The sequence below is a fragment of the Canis aureus genome, chromosome 10, assembly GCF_053574225.1.
Source record: "Canis aureus isolate CA01 chromosome 10, VMU_Caureus_v.1.0, whole genome shotgun sequence".
Lineage (NCBI taxonomy): Eukaryota > Metazoa > Chordata > Mammalia > Carnivora > Canidae > Canis > Canis aureus.
In genome coordinates this window covers 47,120,779-47,138,414 of record NC_135620.1, presented here as the reverse complement: position 1 = coordinate 47,138,414, position 17,636 = coordinate 47,120,779, and the positions used below count along the sequence as shown (strand labels likewise).

General features: G+C 38.3%; 1 protein-coding gene and 1 pseudogene across 1 annotated transcript in view; one reads left to right on the top strand and one right to left on the bottom strand.

The window, feature by feature from the left end:
• The first annotated feature begins 1,952 nt into the window (after positions 1–1,952).
• LOC144321532 (RNA exonuclease 1 homolog) overlaps positions 1,953–17,636 on the top strand; it is a 37,266-nt gene continuing 21,582 nt past the window's right edge. The window contains exons 1-6 of the mRNA XM_077910918.1: positions 1,953–2,024; positions 3,575–4,743; positions 5,175–5,264; positions 7,494–7,701; positions 8,128–8,246; positions 9,442–9,594. Coding sequence (XP_077767044.1) covers positions 3,583–4,743; positions 5,175–5,264; positions 7,494–7,701; positions 8,128–8,246; positions 9,442–9,594 — 1,731 coding nt within the window. The 5' untranslated portion in view covers positions 1,953–2,024; positions 3,575–3,582. The remainder of the gene's footprint in view (positions 2,025–3,574; positions 4,744–5,174; positions 5,265–7,493; positions 7,702–8,127; positions 8,247–9,441; positions 9,595–17,636) is intronic.
• Positions 14,234–15,041, bottom strand: LOC144322793 (large ribosomal subunit protein eL8 pseudogene; annotated as a pseudogene).

Sequence of the window (17,636 nt, the reverse complement as noted above, 5' to 3'; positions counted from 1 at the left end):
CTTTGAGGAATTAGTTTCAAATGGAGGGATTTTAGGAATATGCATCAGGTCTTTTGTAGATATGTGTGGAGCTGGGGCGGTGGGGAGGACTTAGGTTTTATCATCTTCCTAAATTCTCATCTACTTTATGCTAGGCAGTCTGGTACATTACATCATGCTGAATTCTACTACCCTATTAAAGGCACATTTATCTCACAGATCAAGAAATGAAAACTCAGGCAAATCAGATAGCCTGCCTAAGATCACCTGTTGGAGAGGGGGCAAAGCTAAGATGTGTTTCCAAAGTGAGTTCCTCTCTGTGATCCAGGAAGGTTACTAGTCAAACATAAAAGTCAAAAGAGGTTGTTTAGCAGCAAGGCAGGCCCCACATACATACCGCAGGAGGTTCCTTAAGGGTCCTTTTAGTTCTTGGGAAATTGTTTTCCCTACCTCTAGCTTAGGTCTCTATAAACTTTCTGCATAGAAGACAGACACACTCTTTACACTCACCTGCCAGGTCCCTTACCAACCTATTCTGAGTCATTAGCTAACTCCCTGATTTCTGCTCTATCTCAGCCCCCCGTCTCACCATTGGTTGGGAAAGCTCAGAAGCTACAGACTATATAAAACCGACCCTTCCGGGACAAGAAGTGGCTTAGCAGCTCACCTCAGGCCTAGCTCCTAGAGGGCAGTTCCTGAGCCAGTGGGGGTGACTGTGAGCCCATGCTGCTCGCTGTGGGTTACTTTTGCCATTTGCCATGCCCTTTTGACAGCCCCAGGGGTCAGTACTAGCATTTGTATTGCCAGTTCTGGCACCAGGAAATGCGGGGGGAACTGAGTGAGGCAGATGATTGCAGCTGCTTGGAAGTACTCCAGATGCGGAGAAGCCGTGTTGAATCCATGGGTGAGAAAGAGCTCATGGAAAGAGCCTCAGGTGGGCTTGAGGAGGGGATGTCTACCGACCATTCCCACCTGTTTTCTCCACCCACCCTTGAGAGGTGTCGAGAATCTCCTTGAACAGAAGCAGGTGTAAGTTACGTTTCAATCACCCAACTCATCTCCAGTACTAAAAAAGCATTATAGTGAGAAAGTTAATCAATATAGCATGACGGTGGCTAAAAATGACCAAGAGATATCAACTATATTTTTAAAACTTGGCTTCTCATCAGTGGGCATGAAAAATATCAGGTAATCCCTACTGGCTTCCACCTCTTTCTCCTCACTTCCTAGTCTAGAAGCAAGAAGAGGGTCCCACAGACCAGGCTAGTGTGGGGGCGTCGTGGGGGAGCTTCTGATTTGTCTTCTACCAAACCTGCGTTTCCTGAGGTTCTCTGGATATTTCCCTTGACAGGACATAAAAAAAACAAAAACAAAAACGAAACAATTCCGTTTTAACTCCCCTGTCTCCCCTGCATTCTGAAACACCCTCCTGTTTCCTTTCCCTGGTGCCCGTACTCTCGGCCTGTTCCTCAGCCCTCAAGGAGGGACTCTAATCTCTTTTCCTCTCCCATGGCCATTCAAGGGCAATTCCTACAGAGTGGCTATTACAAGAGAAAAACAAGCGCTTGCGTTAGGAAGAGGAACCAAGTTGTCCCAGAGTCCCCAAGAGTCAATCTCCCCAGCACCACACACCCAGCATCAGGAGCCTTAGTGCCGACCTTTATTTGCCCTTTGTCCCTCGCGTGGGAAGTACATTCTAAGTCGAGCAGTAAGGGTGCTATGGGCGGGTCCTGACCGAGGGCGTTATCCTTAGGCCTTCTGGGTGGTCGCCAGACTCCTGAGGCGGGGGGCGGGGTGCAGAGGGGTCAGCAGGACGGAGGGGGCTGGCTGTCTTAAGAACTTGTGTCTCGGGTCCAGAGGATGCGCCCCTCCGCCCCGTGAGCGACAGCTGTGCGCACCTGCCGGGCTCTGCGCGGTGGCTCCGCCCGCAGGTGGGCGGGGCGGGGCGGGGCGGGGTCACGCGTGGGGGCGGGGCCGGTGGCCTCCAGGCTGCGGACCGGGATGCGCGGCTCGGGGCGCGCGGGCCACGGCGGCGGCCTGCCCAGGTTTGCGGGCCGTGGGATGGTGGGGCGTGGGCTTGTGTGGGCTTCTCCTCTCTCCTTGCCGCCCTCCCCTGTGTGGGATTATCATAAGGGGTTTTCTGTGCTCTGGTGAAAAGGAGGTGAGGCGGGACCCTGGTTGGAGCAAAAAGTATTTACAGTCCAGAGGAACTCCCCTCGGTCCCCTCTAATCTTCGCCTGGGCGAAGGTTTAGCCCTCAAAATTAGCCCTCTGCATGTAGCTTCTGATGGGGGGATTTTTTTTTTTTTAAACTTGTGACATAGAAAGTATAATCACTTTTTTTTTTCCCCAATAGCTCCCCAAAGCAGTGCCTAAACAGTCTTTCCTGAATGAAGGCAACCGAAAAAAAAAAAAAAACCACACAGATTATGCTAAAATGCAATTCTGACTGATTACCCAGAGTTTAGTCCCCTGTTCAAGTTTATTGAAAGAGAAATTAGATCCAGGCGTTTGTTGGATTCTGGGATGATTTTCATTCTTGTGCTTGCTTTTTGCCTTCTCCCTCCTCCCCCCAAATGCCATACGCTTTTGTAACACCTTGTTTTGGATTTCAGCAGAGTTAATTTCTTAATAGAAAACAAAAGGCTATTGAGTCAGGAGGGAGCTGGTAGGGTAAAGAAGCATGTGTGTGTTAGCAAAACATGGGGATTCTCTAAAATGAATTCAGAGCTTCAAACATTGGGACCACATCTTAAATCTGAAATCTCTTGTTTGAGAGAAGAGGGAAGTGTGTAAATTGTCCTATAAATGATATAGGAAAATGTACCTTGGAAAGAGGGAAAAAACTTGTGATTTCCTTACTGAAAAGTCAGGAGGATGCTGCCAGGTGTTGTGAACAGCCGTTACCACAAGCCTTATATCTTGTTAGTATCCTGGCTTTTCCTTAGGAGTGTGAATCCAGCTGCTTGGAGTTTTAGTGACCAATTTTTTTTTAAGAATTTTTTTTTTTTTTTTTATGATCAATGTGTGTGGGAGAGGTGTTTTATATTTGAGGCAATCAGTAGAATAGAATACCAGGGACCTCAATGAAAATTTTGAGGCCCACTGAATTTAGGAAAGACTAATGTTTTAAATGAATTTTTCTTATAACTGGGAAGATGTATTGGTGTATGAAACTATGTACAATTCCATGTAAACGGCATTTAGCTTTTGAATCATTTTCAAATGGTCACTGGTTGGTAAATAATAGGGTGAATGGGGTATATCCAAACTGTATCACGTTTGACACAGTTCAATAATTATATGCAAAACTGGCCTGCCCACTGGTAGATAGTCACTCTAATAACGAGGTACGAATGTTCTTTAATCACTCATGGAGAAGGGCTCATTATTTGAAAGACTTCAAGAGAGCTAGCCTTGACTTCTCATTCTGCTTCTAAGAACCGATCAGTTAGTAAACCACCCCTGTGAACACCTGGGTTTGGAGGAGTTAATGTCCTTTTGATAGTAAGCTACTTGTCCAGGGTATTCTAGAGTCTGCATTTCATCCGAAGTGATTTGCAAAGATAAAACTCTTCTTCTATTGACAAAACTAGGTACAACTATGGAAGAACTGGAAAGGCTCAACAAAGAAATTGAATCTGTCAAGACTGAAGTTGAAGAAAAGCAGGAGAGGTTCTCCAAGTTAACTTTAACACTTGAAGAACTATCTCAAAGCCACATCGCCTCCCGGAGTGACAAAAATATGAGGCAAGATGTTCTTGAATATAATAGCCTACTTCCAAAGCAGAAGTGGAATGAACCATCAAAGAACGAAGAGAGTCAGCCTAGAAAGTATGTGCTGGACCACAAATGTCCGGCAACGGATCTAGAATATGATCCCTTGCTGAATTATTCTGCAGGGCTGCTTGGGGCATCGAAAGCAGGGCAAGATAAGACTGATACACGACACCTCTGCACCTGGAAAAAATCTGTGGGTGAAAATTGCCACAAGCCCCAGGAGAGCCAAAGACCTTATGTTTCACCAATAAGAATTATGATAAATCTTCAAGAATCTGATGAAGATGACCTTGTAATGGATGTACCTCCAATCATGCCTATTGCTAAGAAATCTAAACCATTGAGAGGCTTCAAATATCAGAATATAGACGAAAGGATACATATAATGTCCTCAGAGGAGAGAAATCTTCAAATAAGTGGCACCGAAGAGGAAAAAATAGATAAAACCCAACCAACCACACTGATAGATGATGATGGTAACAAATCAGAACCACCAAAATTGCTCATGCAAAACTCCCTAGTTAAAAAAAGTAACATAAACTTGTATGATGTGAAAAACCACATGTCTGAGATGGGAAGCTTTGGTGGTGAGAGAAACTATGTCTGTATTTCAGAAGGAAGTATATCTTGTGCACCTCTCAGTGACAGAGAAATACGGAACAGAATCCATGATGATAATTACCCACAGAGTAAAAAATACATAAAAACAATTTATGATTCTCAGAATGAAGAAAGTGAATGTCGTTACTCAAGCCAGCCCCAAATCTCTTCCCCGGATGAGCATGCGGAAGACAAAGTGCTGAGAGAACAAGATGATAGTCAAGACTTCACTACTTTTGAAGACCACAAGTTAGTCGAATTTGATTTTGATAAGGAACATACTGAAGAGGACACTCCCTCTGATTATGACGACACGATGAAGGAATGTCTACAGATTTTCACTGAGTTCACAGAAAGTGAAGCTTGTAGAGAGACTACTAAACAGGTCAGTCCAGTTTTTTTTTTTAATCTTTTTCCTAAATTTAAAGGAGTTTCCCTTAAGTGCATACTTTATTCTAAACTCTATGGAAATATGAATTCTATAATGTGTATATAATACATACTGATTCTTGTGATCAGTAATATATTGGAACGACAAGGCAAAAGCCTTGATAACTGGCCAGCTATAGTGTCTCATAGACTTGACAGATTCCAGAGGCTGTGGTACTACATACAGCAGCTTACAGTTGATTTCCCAACTTAGAGAAATCTTCTATAGTAGTGTATGCATGTCAAATTCAAATTATTTTTTTGTGAATTATTTCTTAATAAGTCGCCCAGTATTTGGTAGCTTGGATTCCCGTGGCTTTTCAGGAATCGTGCTAGATTTGCCTTTACTCTGCTAAAATTGGATAATTCTTATCTTTTTCCCACTAGGCTTCAGGAAAGCAAATGGAATTAGAGATGTTGTATTGTCAAAACACTTCTGGACCAAAAAGGAGAATTGCACATATTGCCAAGTTTGATGTGAGTTTTTTAGTTCCTCACTTGCAGAGCGCATGATTTTACAAAGTGCATGCCTTGTCATTCTGAGCTTTAAGTATGTTCCAGTACTTGCTGTCTTGTTATCCATCTGGGGGCACAAGTGGACACTCAATAAGTGGATTCCTCCTTGTAAGCATTTTCTGCATCCTTCATTTCATCCCCCTCCCCCCCCAATCATCTAACATTTTGATTAAAAGCAGGTAAGTTGTTATTGCATAGCTTTTTAACTATAGATTTCTATGGTCAGTCCTCATTATTTGGGACACCCAGCGGTTGAGTGCCTCCCTTCAGCCCAGGGCATGCATGATCCTGGAGTCCCGGGATTGAGTCCCACGTCGGGCTCCCTGCATGGAGCCTGCTTCTCTCTCTGCCTATATCTCTGCCTATCTCTCTCTCTCTGTCTCTCATGAATGAATAAATAAAATCTTTTAAAAAAACCTCATTATTTTCAGATTCTGTATTTACGAATTCACCTATTCACTGAAAGTAATTTGTAACCTTAAAATAAGGACTCGTTTTTGTGGTCCTTTGTCAGCCTGCATAATGACAAAAAAATAAATAAATAAAAAGTAAATGCCTCACACACACATTCCCAGCTAAGATTGAACACGGCTATATTGCCTTCTTGTTTCAGCTCTCGTTCTGTTAACATTCGCCCTTTTCTCAATCTACTGAGTGCCATGTTCTTTGAATGTTTGTGGTATTGGTAATTTTGCTGATTAAAATGGCCAAGTATAGGGTTGTCTAGTGTTTCTGAGAGCAAGAAGCCTGTGATGTGCCTCACAGAGAAGATGTCTTAGATAAGCTTTGTATAGGCACGAGATACAGTGCTGTTGACCACAAGTTCACTGTTCACGAATCAGCAATATATACTAAGAGTCTTTAAACAGAAACACACATAAAACAAGGTTAAGTTATTGATTGGTTAACAGAAATGTGACCAGAGACTCACCTGAACCGAACTCTACGTTTGCCCCAGGAGCAACGGTTCAATACTCACTAATGCTTGTTTGTGGGACCCTATAGAACATTAAGTATTGTGAATAAGGGGAATGGGCTATAGATTTCCAAAGTCCTTTAAACTTCCTGTAACATTGTATATGCTGAAGTTCCTTTACGGCATGTAAAGAAGCTAAATAGACACTGCTGTGAGTAGTATTCCTCTACCACTTTTGTGTTAAAAAGTACCATTTAACAAACTGCATTTCTCAGCTCTATTCTGTGTTATTTGTACTTGGTGTACATTGGCAGTAGAATCTTATGCATATATAAAAAAAGTTTATGCTTCCAAGTCCCAAAAGAGAACTTGGGTTCTGGTTCTTCGCACAATAGTTCGATGTCCTTGGGCAAGTTATTTAATTTCTCTGAGCCTCATTTTCTTTATCTGTGAAATGAAGATATTGAGTATCTATCCAAGGGTCAGATATATAGGTATTTAATAAAGTAGTTTCTTTCTCCTTAGGAAAAAAATTGTGGAAGCTAACATTATCTCCCTTTAATTTTTTCTCCCTTAAAATAAAGTCTCACAAATGGAAGTAACAGGACAAAGGAAGATAGAGTTTTAACACTGTAAAAGTATGTTGCCAAATTGCCTTCCAGAAGGGTTGTAGCAGTGTACAGCTCTATATAGTATTTCACAACCTTTCCACAAACCTTTACCAAAAATGGGTATTAAATTTTTTTAAAAACCCATCCATCTGGGTGAAATTTTATTTCCTTGTTTTCTGTGACATTTATTTTGTTATTAATCAAGCTGAACATCCTTTCTGGTGTTCCATTCTCTTTTTATACTGAATGTTGCTGTAGAGAAGTCTGATGTTAGCCTGCTGTTTCTCCCTGAATGTGTCACCTGATACTTCTGCTGGGTTACCTAAAGCATTCTTTCCTTGACTTCAAATTCCAGTAACGTTGGTAGGATATGTCTTACCGTTAGCTGTTTTGTTAACATTTTTACCTGCATATGAAGTTGTGTCATTTTCATATGAGAAATAACGTTTTCTCTTATTTCAAGGAAATTTTCTTACATGCTTTAAAGATTCCATTTTTTTTTCTCAGATTATTTCTGAGAATACTCCATTTATGTGTGTATTGTATTACATGGGGTATTATAAATGTAGTCAATTCCAAAAGCCTCTGTGCAAAGAGAAAAAGTGAAATGATCTGTCTTCTCACATTTTTAAATCATTTTGCATTTTCTGTGATGCTTTGTAGGTTCCAACCAGTAAGGAGATCATTAGCCCATTCAGGGAGCCAGTTCCACCACTAATTAGTCATCCTGGAATCCCTCAGGCCCAGCAACAGGCAGTGCAGATAATGGCTGACATCAGGAGTAAGCAGGCTTTTCTTGCTGCCGGGTCAGAACAAAATAAAACCATATTTGCATATCCGATCTCTCAGGCCCAAAGGAAAGCCTCAGGAGGTATGAGAAAATCATTTAGTTAAGAAATGGAATTTTACCTTATTTTAAAGAACCTTTCCTATGAAGTCCACGTATTACCAATTACAGTTAAGTTGTTCACATGGAGCTTTATGTGAAACAATAAGGTTAGCATGATATTTAAATCATTTATGCTGTTTATCCTTAAATGCTAAGCCATAAGAGGTAATATTTTGCAGTATTTCTACGTGGAATGAATAGCCTTATAAATTGTCTAAATTTGTTCTTCTGGTTTATATTGGGATTAGCTATTGGGATTTTTTTCATGTTTACATTTTGTTTCCAGAAAAAATATAGAGTCTATAAAGGAAGTATTATAAAACCTTAAATTGGTAACTAAATTAATCATCTGAGGGTAAGATCACTAAAACTTACCTTTTTTTTTTCTTGTTCTTTAAAACTTCTTAGAAAATTTGCTTATATCAAGTGGCCTTCATGTGGATGTTGTTCTGTCAAGGGAAAAGCCAACTGCAAAGCTAAGCAGAGCACACATTCCTGTGAAAAGTATTGCTTCTATTCCTATAAAGGTATTATAAACTAAGTCTGAAGACTAGAGTTTTATTTCTGATAACCAACTTTCCTGTCTATACATAGAGTCCCTGAGAGAGTGCTTATACTCTTTTTTTTTTTTTTCTGGAGATCCTGCCTTCAGATAAATGCCAGACGCCAGAGAGAAGTTTCCACTTTTCTTGGTTACTGTTAGATACAGTTATTTTCATTTTATGAAAATGATGAAATTTATGTCTGAAAGTCACATTCAGCTATTTTATTTATCCTGTCCATGGAAATACTAGGCATATTCTTAGACCTAAAACCTCTGTGGCTAGGATTAATTTAAGACTGCTCAATTTTTTTTCAAAGGAAAATTTCACATTGGAATATACCTTTCAAGAGACATCCTGTGAGTCTTGTGTATGTGTGAGTGAGAGGGAGAGAGAGAGAGAGAGAATGCAAGCAGGCAGGCAGGCAGACCTTTAGTAAATAATGCTATCAGTAATGTAATATAACCTTCCCCCTTTATTTATTTTTCTATTTGTGGCAGTGACTTTTTTCCCCTGTTTACTAAGTATTCTTCAGCAGAAAACCACTTGTCAATTTTAAGGCTTTCTTCTTCCCTAAAATGCCTCTGAGCTACAACCCAACAATGCAGAGAAGTGTAATATTGACTTTTTTTTCCCCAAAAAAAGTGAGGCAGATTAACTGATTTTAGAGTTCTCATAGTCTTTATACATTCTTCAAGAGGCATGCTAAAATTGTTTATACCTGGGATCATTTAACTGAGGATTCACACATTCTGCATAAATCTTATTTAAGTCTGAGCATTTTTCTTTGTGAAATGGTAACTGACATTGGGACATGCATTTGTTTTAAGAATGGGTAAGGGGCAGACTTTCCTATATGCTGGGCAGAGGAGCACATCAGAGCTCTGCAATTGCAGGTGTGGGGAGTAGAGAGAGGAGTTGAGTACTCAGGTCAGCTCCAGTGGGGTACACGGAGATAACAGCACAGACCCAGCAGTGTCACAGTAAACTCTTGTGCGTGTAGGCCCTTTTATGCCTCATACTATTCTATTTTTAAGAAATTTAAAACTGGACATTATTTTTGAATTTCATTACTGTAGAACTTACCTGAGAGTTTAACTTCTTTCATACACATAGTAGAAATGTTAAACAGAAACATGTGTTTTTCTTTTCTCTAATCAACAACTCTGTATTTAACAAGATGCCAAAATACAGGGTGGCTCATCGCAAGCGGGCTTTGGTCACACCAGAATCCTCTTCCAAAGTCCCTGAGGAAGTGAGACAACACTATGTCAATCTCTTTGTTGAGAAGTATTTGAGAGTTTATAAAACAGAGGATGAGGCTCTTCACAAGGTCAGTACAGAATAATACAGTATATCTAGAGACCCACACATACTTCATAGCTTTTGTGTTGAATAAAAAAAAACTTATGGGGTACAATTAGCAAACAACTTCATTCATTTTCTCTTCACTTCTTTTTTGAAACTAGGCCGTGGGACCAGTTCCTGGAGGACTTGCCTGGTCTTCTTAAGTTGTCAAGAGTATCCTGGCTGCTCTAGTGACAAAAACTGGCCGAGTCCCATGATTTTCTTATCAAGGCCAGCGGTATATTAATCTGAGTATTGTCTCCCCTCCTTTTTTGGGGCATATACTGTCTAGTGAGCCATAGTCTCCACTACTCCCTACTACATACACCTATTTACTCTCATTTATGGTCCAGGCCTGGTCTCTTGGAGGTACTTGTGTTTGGAAATCCTACTCTAAACCTTTTTTTCAAAACCTTTCAAATCAATAGCAGTTGCTATGGCTCTCATCCCCGTCTGTATCTTCAAGAACCTTTGTGGGCTGTGTGAGTAATAAGGAGTCGGGGAACTATGACTCCCTACATGGAATAAGTGCTCTAAGAGAGAGAGAGACACTACTTAGTTCCAAATGATTATTGCAATTCACGTCCAATATTTACAGAATTCTAATCTTTCAAGCATTTTTCTGTTAAAATCTCTAATTACTGTTACACAAACATATAAACATCTGAGCACTAGAGTTGGACTTAGTAGTGCCATCATCTCTGATTGAGGTTAATTCCCATTGCTCTGGGAGTGAATGCAACAAGAGCCAGGTTTCACATCGCTTATGAGGAAGACCTTTATAACTGATATGCTGCCCATACCGTTGCTGCTTCAAAAAGAGGTGAGCTACCAGGTGCTAGAAACATTTGGGATGTAAGTGAAGTTGTCACCTTAACAGATTCTTTTATTAAGAGTGAGGAGGAACTCGGGGATTCTCTTTAGCAGCTCTATTGAGCTATGCTTCACATTCTACATTAATTCACCCATTTAATGTGTACATACTAGCAACTTAGTATACTCAAGTCCCCCACTTGTACAACCATTACAATCAATTTTAAAACATTTCCATCACCCCAGAAAGATCTCCTGTACCATTTAGGTGTCATACCCCTAGCCCTCCGTATCTCCTAGCCATATTCAACCACTCATTTACTTTCTCTACAATTTGCTATTCTGGTCATTTCTAGAAAAATGAATCCTATAATATGGGGTTCTGTTTTGACCAGCTTAATGTTTTCACTTAGCATACTATTTTCAAGGGTCATCCATTTTGTAGCATGTTATCATTACTTCATTTCTTCTTGCTTAATACTGTTTTATGGATATATCCATCCATTTATCAAGTTGATGGACATTTGAGTAATAGCCACTTATTGGCTATTAATGAACATTTGTACATAAATGGATATTGTAAGACTGTAGAGGTTTAAGAGATCTTTATATATTCTGGATACAAGCTTCTTAGCAGATTGACCATTTGCAAATCTTTTTTTCTTTGGGTTGTATTCTCACTTTTTGATGATATTCTTTGCAGTACAAAAAGTTCTTCATTTTGATGTATTCCAATTCATCTGTTTTTCTTTGTTGCTTGTGCATTTGGTATCATATCTAAGAAACCAAGATAACAAAGATTTATTCCTATTTTATTTTTTTCCTTTGAGTTTTACAAGTTTTAGTTAATACATTTAGGTATATGATCCATTTTTTACATGATTTTTGCACAAGGATGTCCAGTTGTCATAGCATCAGTTGTTGAAAAGACTGTTCTTTCACCATTTATTTTCCTTGTCAACGTTGTCAAAAATCATTTGATCACTAATATTAAATATAAAGGACCATGAATTCTTGACTCTGATTCTGTTTCATTGATCATATTTCTACCTTGTGCCAGTACTACACAATCTTAATTACTGTAGTTTTGTGTAGCAATTGTTAAAGTTGGAACTGTGACTCCTATAAGTTTGCTAAATTTTTCAAATTATTTTGGTCCCTGGCATTGACATAGAACTTTTAGGTGCAGCTAATATCTTCTATGAAAATATTGAGTTACAATTTTAATAGAGATTGCTTGGAATCTAGAGATCAATTTGTAGTAGATTATCATTTAACAATATTAAAAATTGTGAACAATGAACATGGAATGTCTTCCCATTTATTTATCCCCTTTTAATTCCTTTCAACAGGTTTTATAGTTTTTAGAGTACAATTCTTGAAATTTTTTGTTAAATTTATTCTTAGGTGTTATGATCTTTTTAGTACTACAAATGGAATTTTTTTAAATTTTATTTTCAGATTGTTCATAGCTGGTGTATAAAAATACAATTGATAATTTTATCTTGAATCTTGAAACCTTGCAGTACCTGTTTATTCTACTAGTTTTTAGTGAATTCCTTGAGATTTTCTTTAACCAAGATCATATCATCTGCAAATAAAGGTAGTACTTCTTCCTTTCCAATCTGGGTACATTTTGTATCATTTTCTTGCCTAATTTCCCTAGCACAAACTTCCAGTAGAATATTAAGTAGAGAGGGTGGGGGGGCATCCTTGTCTTATTCCTTTCCATAAAGGAACAAGTCATTCTTCATTAAATACAGTGGTAATTGTGGATTGTTTTGTTTTTGCATGTCCTTTATCAGGTTGAAGAAGTTCCCTTCTATTCCTAGGTTAAGTGGCTTATTGTGTTGGATTTTCTTAAAGACTTTTTTCCATATCTCTTGAGATGAATACAGGGCAAAAACTGTATGACAATTAATGTAGTATATTACATGGTTGTGGGTTGGGTTATTTTTGTTTGTGTGTGTGGGTGGTATTTTTGTTTTTATCTTTAATGCATTTCTTGTATAAACCCCCTTGGTTATGGTGTATAACCCTGTGTCACTAGATTCAATATACTAGAATTTTATTGAGGATTTTTGTGTCATTATTAATCAGGTCTACAGACATCAGTCTGTAACTTTCTTATTAAAATACTACTGTTTTAATTGTGATAAAATATGCATGACACAAAATTTCCCATTTTAACCACTTTAGGTGCACAATTTAGTGGTATTGGATATACTCACAGTGTTGTTTAACCAATACTACTATTTCCAGAGCTCTTTCTTCATCCCAAACAAACTTTGTATCTATTAAAGAGTAACTTGTCATTCTTCTCTTCCTTAAACTCCAGGCAGCCTCTGTTTGACTTTCTGTCTCAGTGAATTTGCTTACTCTAGGTACCCCATCTGAGTGGACTCAGGTGATATTTGTCCTTTTGTGTCTGGCTTTGTTGACTTAGTATAATGTTTTCAAAGTTCATTCATGTTGTAGCACATATCAGAATTTCATTCTTTTTGAAAGCTGAATATTTTATAATGTGATACCACATTTCTTTATTTCTCTGGTGATAAACATTGTATTTGCTTGTGGTAACTTTGTTTTTGCGTTTCAGGGTTATAATAGAACGAGATGGAAAGAGTTCTGTCTTTTTGGAGGATTTTGTGAATGGTTTCTATTCCTTTTTTAAAAAAACATCTTTAAATATTGGAGAATTCATCAGTGAGGTGGGCTTGTGGGAATTTCTTTTTAATTACTAATTCATCTCAGGTCAACTTGAGTCAATTTCAGGAGGTTTTATTTTTGTAGAATTTCCCATTTCATCTAAATTTTCTAATATGTTAGTACATGGTATTCCATACATATAGTGTTTGTCGTGTTCCTTTAGAATTATTTTTATTTTTGTCAGTTCTATAGTGATGCCTCCTCTTTAATCATTGATTTCAGTAATTTGAGTCTCTTTCTTTTTTCTTGATCACCCTTGCCAAAGTTTTGTCAATTTTGTTGATCTTTTTAAAGAACCAACTTTTAGTTTTGTTAGTTATCCTATCTTAGGAAATTCTTTATTTCATTTATTTCCACTCTTTACTATTTCCTTCCTACTATTTCTTTGGGTTCAGTTTGTTATTAAAATTATAGTTTAAGATGGAAGGCAAGGTTATTTGAGATCTTTTTAATAAAGCCATTTGCAGTAGCAGTTATTCTCTAATCACTGCTTTAGCTGTATCTCAAAAGGTCTGATACATTGTTTCTATTTATATGCATCTCAATTTTTAAATCTCCCTTTTGATTTTTTTCTTACTCCATTGTGTAATTTAGGTTCCACATATTTGTGGATTTCCCAAATTTCCCATTATTGACTTGTAATATGATACTATTGTGGTCAGAGAACATACTTTGTATGATGTAAATCCTTTTAAATTTATTGAGAATTGGGACACCTGGGTGGTTCAGCAGTTGAGCATCTGCCTTCTGCTCAGGGTGTGATCCTGGGTCGGGGGATAGAGTCCCGCATTGGGCTCCCTGCAAGGAGCCTGCTTCTCCCTCTTCCTATGCCTTTGCCTCTCATGAATAAATAAATAAAATCTTAAAAAAATAAATTTATTGAGGATTATTTTATGGCCTAACACAAGATCTGTTTTGGGAAATGTCCCATGTGTGCTTGAGAAGCTTATATATTCTGCTGTTATTGCGTGAAGTATTCTATAGATGTCTACTAGGTATAGTTGATTCATAGTGTTGTTGAAATGCTCTATTTTCTTCACCATATGACATGTTTCCATGATTGAGTATTGAGGTCTCCTTGACCCTGGCTGAAAGAGAACTTTCTATTTTAAGTATAGATAATTCAACAGTGTGTACTTAACCCAATTTGGTGGCCAGTTCTTAAGCTTTTTTTTGCCTTTTCCAACTTGGCATTGTGAACCACCATTGTTTGGACCCAGGATATTGCCTCCCCAGTGGCAGTGGATCTCATCATATATGTCATTGTAATTGGTTCTGATGGCTTCCACCAGCTTAGCCAGAGCTCCTTTGTCTTTCAAGTTAATCTGTGTGAAGGTGACAGTGCAGGTCTTCCTGTGGACCATATGCCCTAGCTTGGCTTCCCCTTGTTAATGCAGTAGGGAACCCCCATCTTACAACACAGAACAGACAGGAAGACCCCAAGCTCAATAGGATCCACATCATGTACAATCACTACCAGCTGAGCCTTCTTGTTTTCCACCGTGGTGGTGACAGTATTAACCCCAGCTCAAAGAGCAGGAGGCCTCTTAGTGGGGACATCCCCTTTTCTGGAAGCTTTCTCCTCAGCCTGCTTCTTCTCTTGCATTGTTTCTGGTCTATGGGCCAGCTTAAGCCAATGAGTAGCTATTTGGTGGTCCAAGGCCTGGGTGAACTGATTAATCACAGGAGACACTTTTAAACATGTATACAGAGTAGCCCTTTGCTGCTGCAGCTAGATATAGCAGGGCCATTTGACAAAGCTGGCGAGGTCCCTTTTGGGCTGGATATCTTATCCAAGGCCAAAAATCTTGGGCCTTTTCTGAAACTGACGAGCTTCTTGGCCTTCTGCTGCTTTGCAATAGCAGGGGCCAGGGCCACCTTCTTCCCCTTAGCCTTCTTTCCTTTTGGCATCTTGGATAGCTAGAGAAGAGAGAAACTTGAGGTCTTCATTCTTAATGTTGAATTGTTATTTCTTACTTGAGTTCTGTCAGCTTTTGCCTTTTCTATTTTGGTGCTCTGTTATTGGAGGCATATTTGTTTATAATTATTCTGTCTCTCTGATGGAACATGTTATCATGTCTTTGTCTCTAGTAACAACTTTTGTTTTAAAATCTACATTGTCTCAAAAACAGTAAGATACCTAGGAATAAACCTAACTAAATAAGTAAATGATCTGTATGCTGAAAACTGTAGAACACTTATGAAAGAAATTGAAGAGGATACAAAGAAATGGAAAAGCATTCTATTCTTGTGGATTGGAAGAACAAACATTGTTAAAATGTCTATACTACCCAAAGTAATCCACACACATAATGTAATTCCTATCAAAATACAAACAGCATTTTTCACAGAGCTAGAACACACAGTCCTAAAATGTGTATGGAACCACAAATGACCCCGAATAGCTAAAGCAATTCTGAAAAAGAAAAAACAATGGAGGCATTACAATTCTGGATTTTAAGCTATATTACAAAGCTGTGGTCATCAAGGCACTATGGTGCTGGCACAAAAACAGGTACAAAGATGAATGGAACAAAATAGAGAACCCAGAAATGGACCCACTACTATATGGCCAACTAATCTTCAACAAAGTAGGAAAGAAAATCCAATGGAAAAAGATCAGCTCTTCAACAAGTAATTTTGGGAAAACTGGACAGCAACATGCTGAAGAATAAAACTGGACCACTTTTTTTATACCATACACAAAAGTAAATTCAAAATAGATGAAAGGCCTAAATGTGAGACAGGAAACCATCAGAATCCTAGAGGAGAACACAGGCAGAAACCTCTTTGACCTTGGCCATAGCAACTTCTCACTAGATATGTATCATAAGGCAAGGGACACAAAAACAAAAATGAACTATTGGGACTTCAGATAAAAAGCTTCTGTACAACAAAGGAAACAGTCAACAAAACTAAGAGGCAGCCTGCAGAATAGAAGAAGGTATTTGCAAATTACCTATCTGATAAAGGAATAGAATCCAAAAATCTATAAAGAACTTATCAAACTCAACACCCCCAAAAACTAAGTAATCCAGTTAAGAAATGGGCAGAAGACACGAACAGATGTTCTTCCAAAGAAGTCATACATATGGCCAACAAACACATGAAATATTGCTCTATCACTTGGCATCAGGGAAATACAAATAAAAAACAATGAGATACTACCTCACACCTATCAGAATGGCTAAAGTTAACAACACAAGAAACATCAGGTGTTGGTGAGGATGTGGAGAAGGGGGAACCCTCTTGGACTGTTGGCAGGAATGCAAATTAGTGCAGCTACTCTGGAGAACGGTATAGAGACTCCTCAAAAAGGTAAAAATAGAGCTACCCTACAATCCAGCAATTGAACTATTAGTTATTTACCCAAAGAATACAAAAATACAGATTTGAAGGAGTACATGTACTCTGATGTTTATAGTAGCATTATCAACAATAGCCAAATTATGGAGAGGATCCAAAAGTCCATCAACTGATGTATGAATAAAGAAGATGTGTTTTATATATATATACAATGGACTATTATTACTTAGCCATCAGAAAAAATGAAATCTTGCCATTTGCTATGATGTGGGTGGGACTAGAGAGTATTATGTTAAGTGAAATAAATCAGAGAAAGACAAATACCATATGATCTTACTCATGTGGAATTTAAGAAGAAAAACAGATGAACATATGGGAAGGGGGGAAAGAAGAAAAAAGAGAAAGAGAAGCAAACCATAAGAGACTCTTAATGATAGAGAACAAACTGAGGGTTGATGGAGGGAGGTGGGTGGGGGGTGGGTTAAATGGGTGATGGATATTAAGGAAGGCACTTGCTATGGTGAGCACTGGGTGTTGTATGTAAGTGATGAATCACTGAATTCTCCAGAAACCAGTATTGCACTATATATTCACTAATAATTTTAAATTTAAAAAGTTTTTTAATCTGTTTTGTCTGATATTAGTATAGCCATTCCAAATATGTTTTGCTATTTACAAAGTACTTCTTTTTTCTTTTATTTTCAGCCTGTTTGGTCTTTAAATCTAGTGTCTATTTTGGGGTGCCTGGGTGGCTCAGTTGGTAAAGCATACAACTCTTGATCTCAGGGTCATAAGTTTGACCCCATGTTGGGTGACACTTAGACACTTTAGATCTTTCTTTTTTCATCTTCTAGGCAGCATACAATTAAGTATATTTTCCCCAATTTTCTAATCTCGGCTTTTGATTGGAATATTTAATCAATTTACATTGATTAGTTAACTAATGACCAACAGGGGGATTTACATCATCTATTTGACTGTTTTCTATGTCTTGTGTCTTTTTATTTTCTCTATAATTAGTACTTTTTTGTATATTAAGTAGATATTTTCTAGTGTAACATTTAAATGCCCTGGCATTTCTTTGGCTATATTTTTTTAGTTATTGTCTTAGTTTTGCCCTGAGGATTACAGTTACCATATTAAATTATAACAATCTAGTTCAGATTAAAACCTTGATTTCAATAGTATACAAAAATTTTG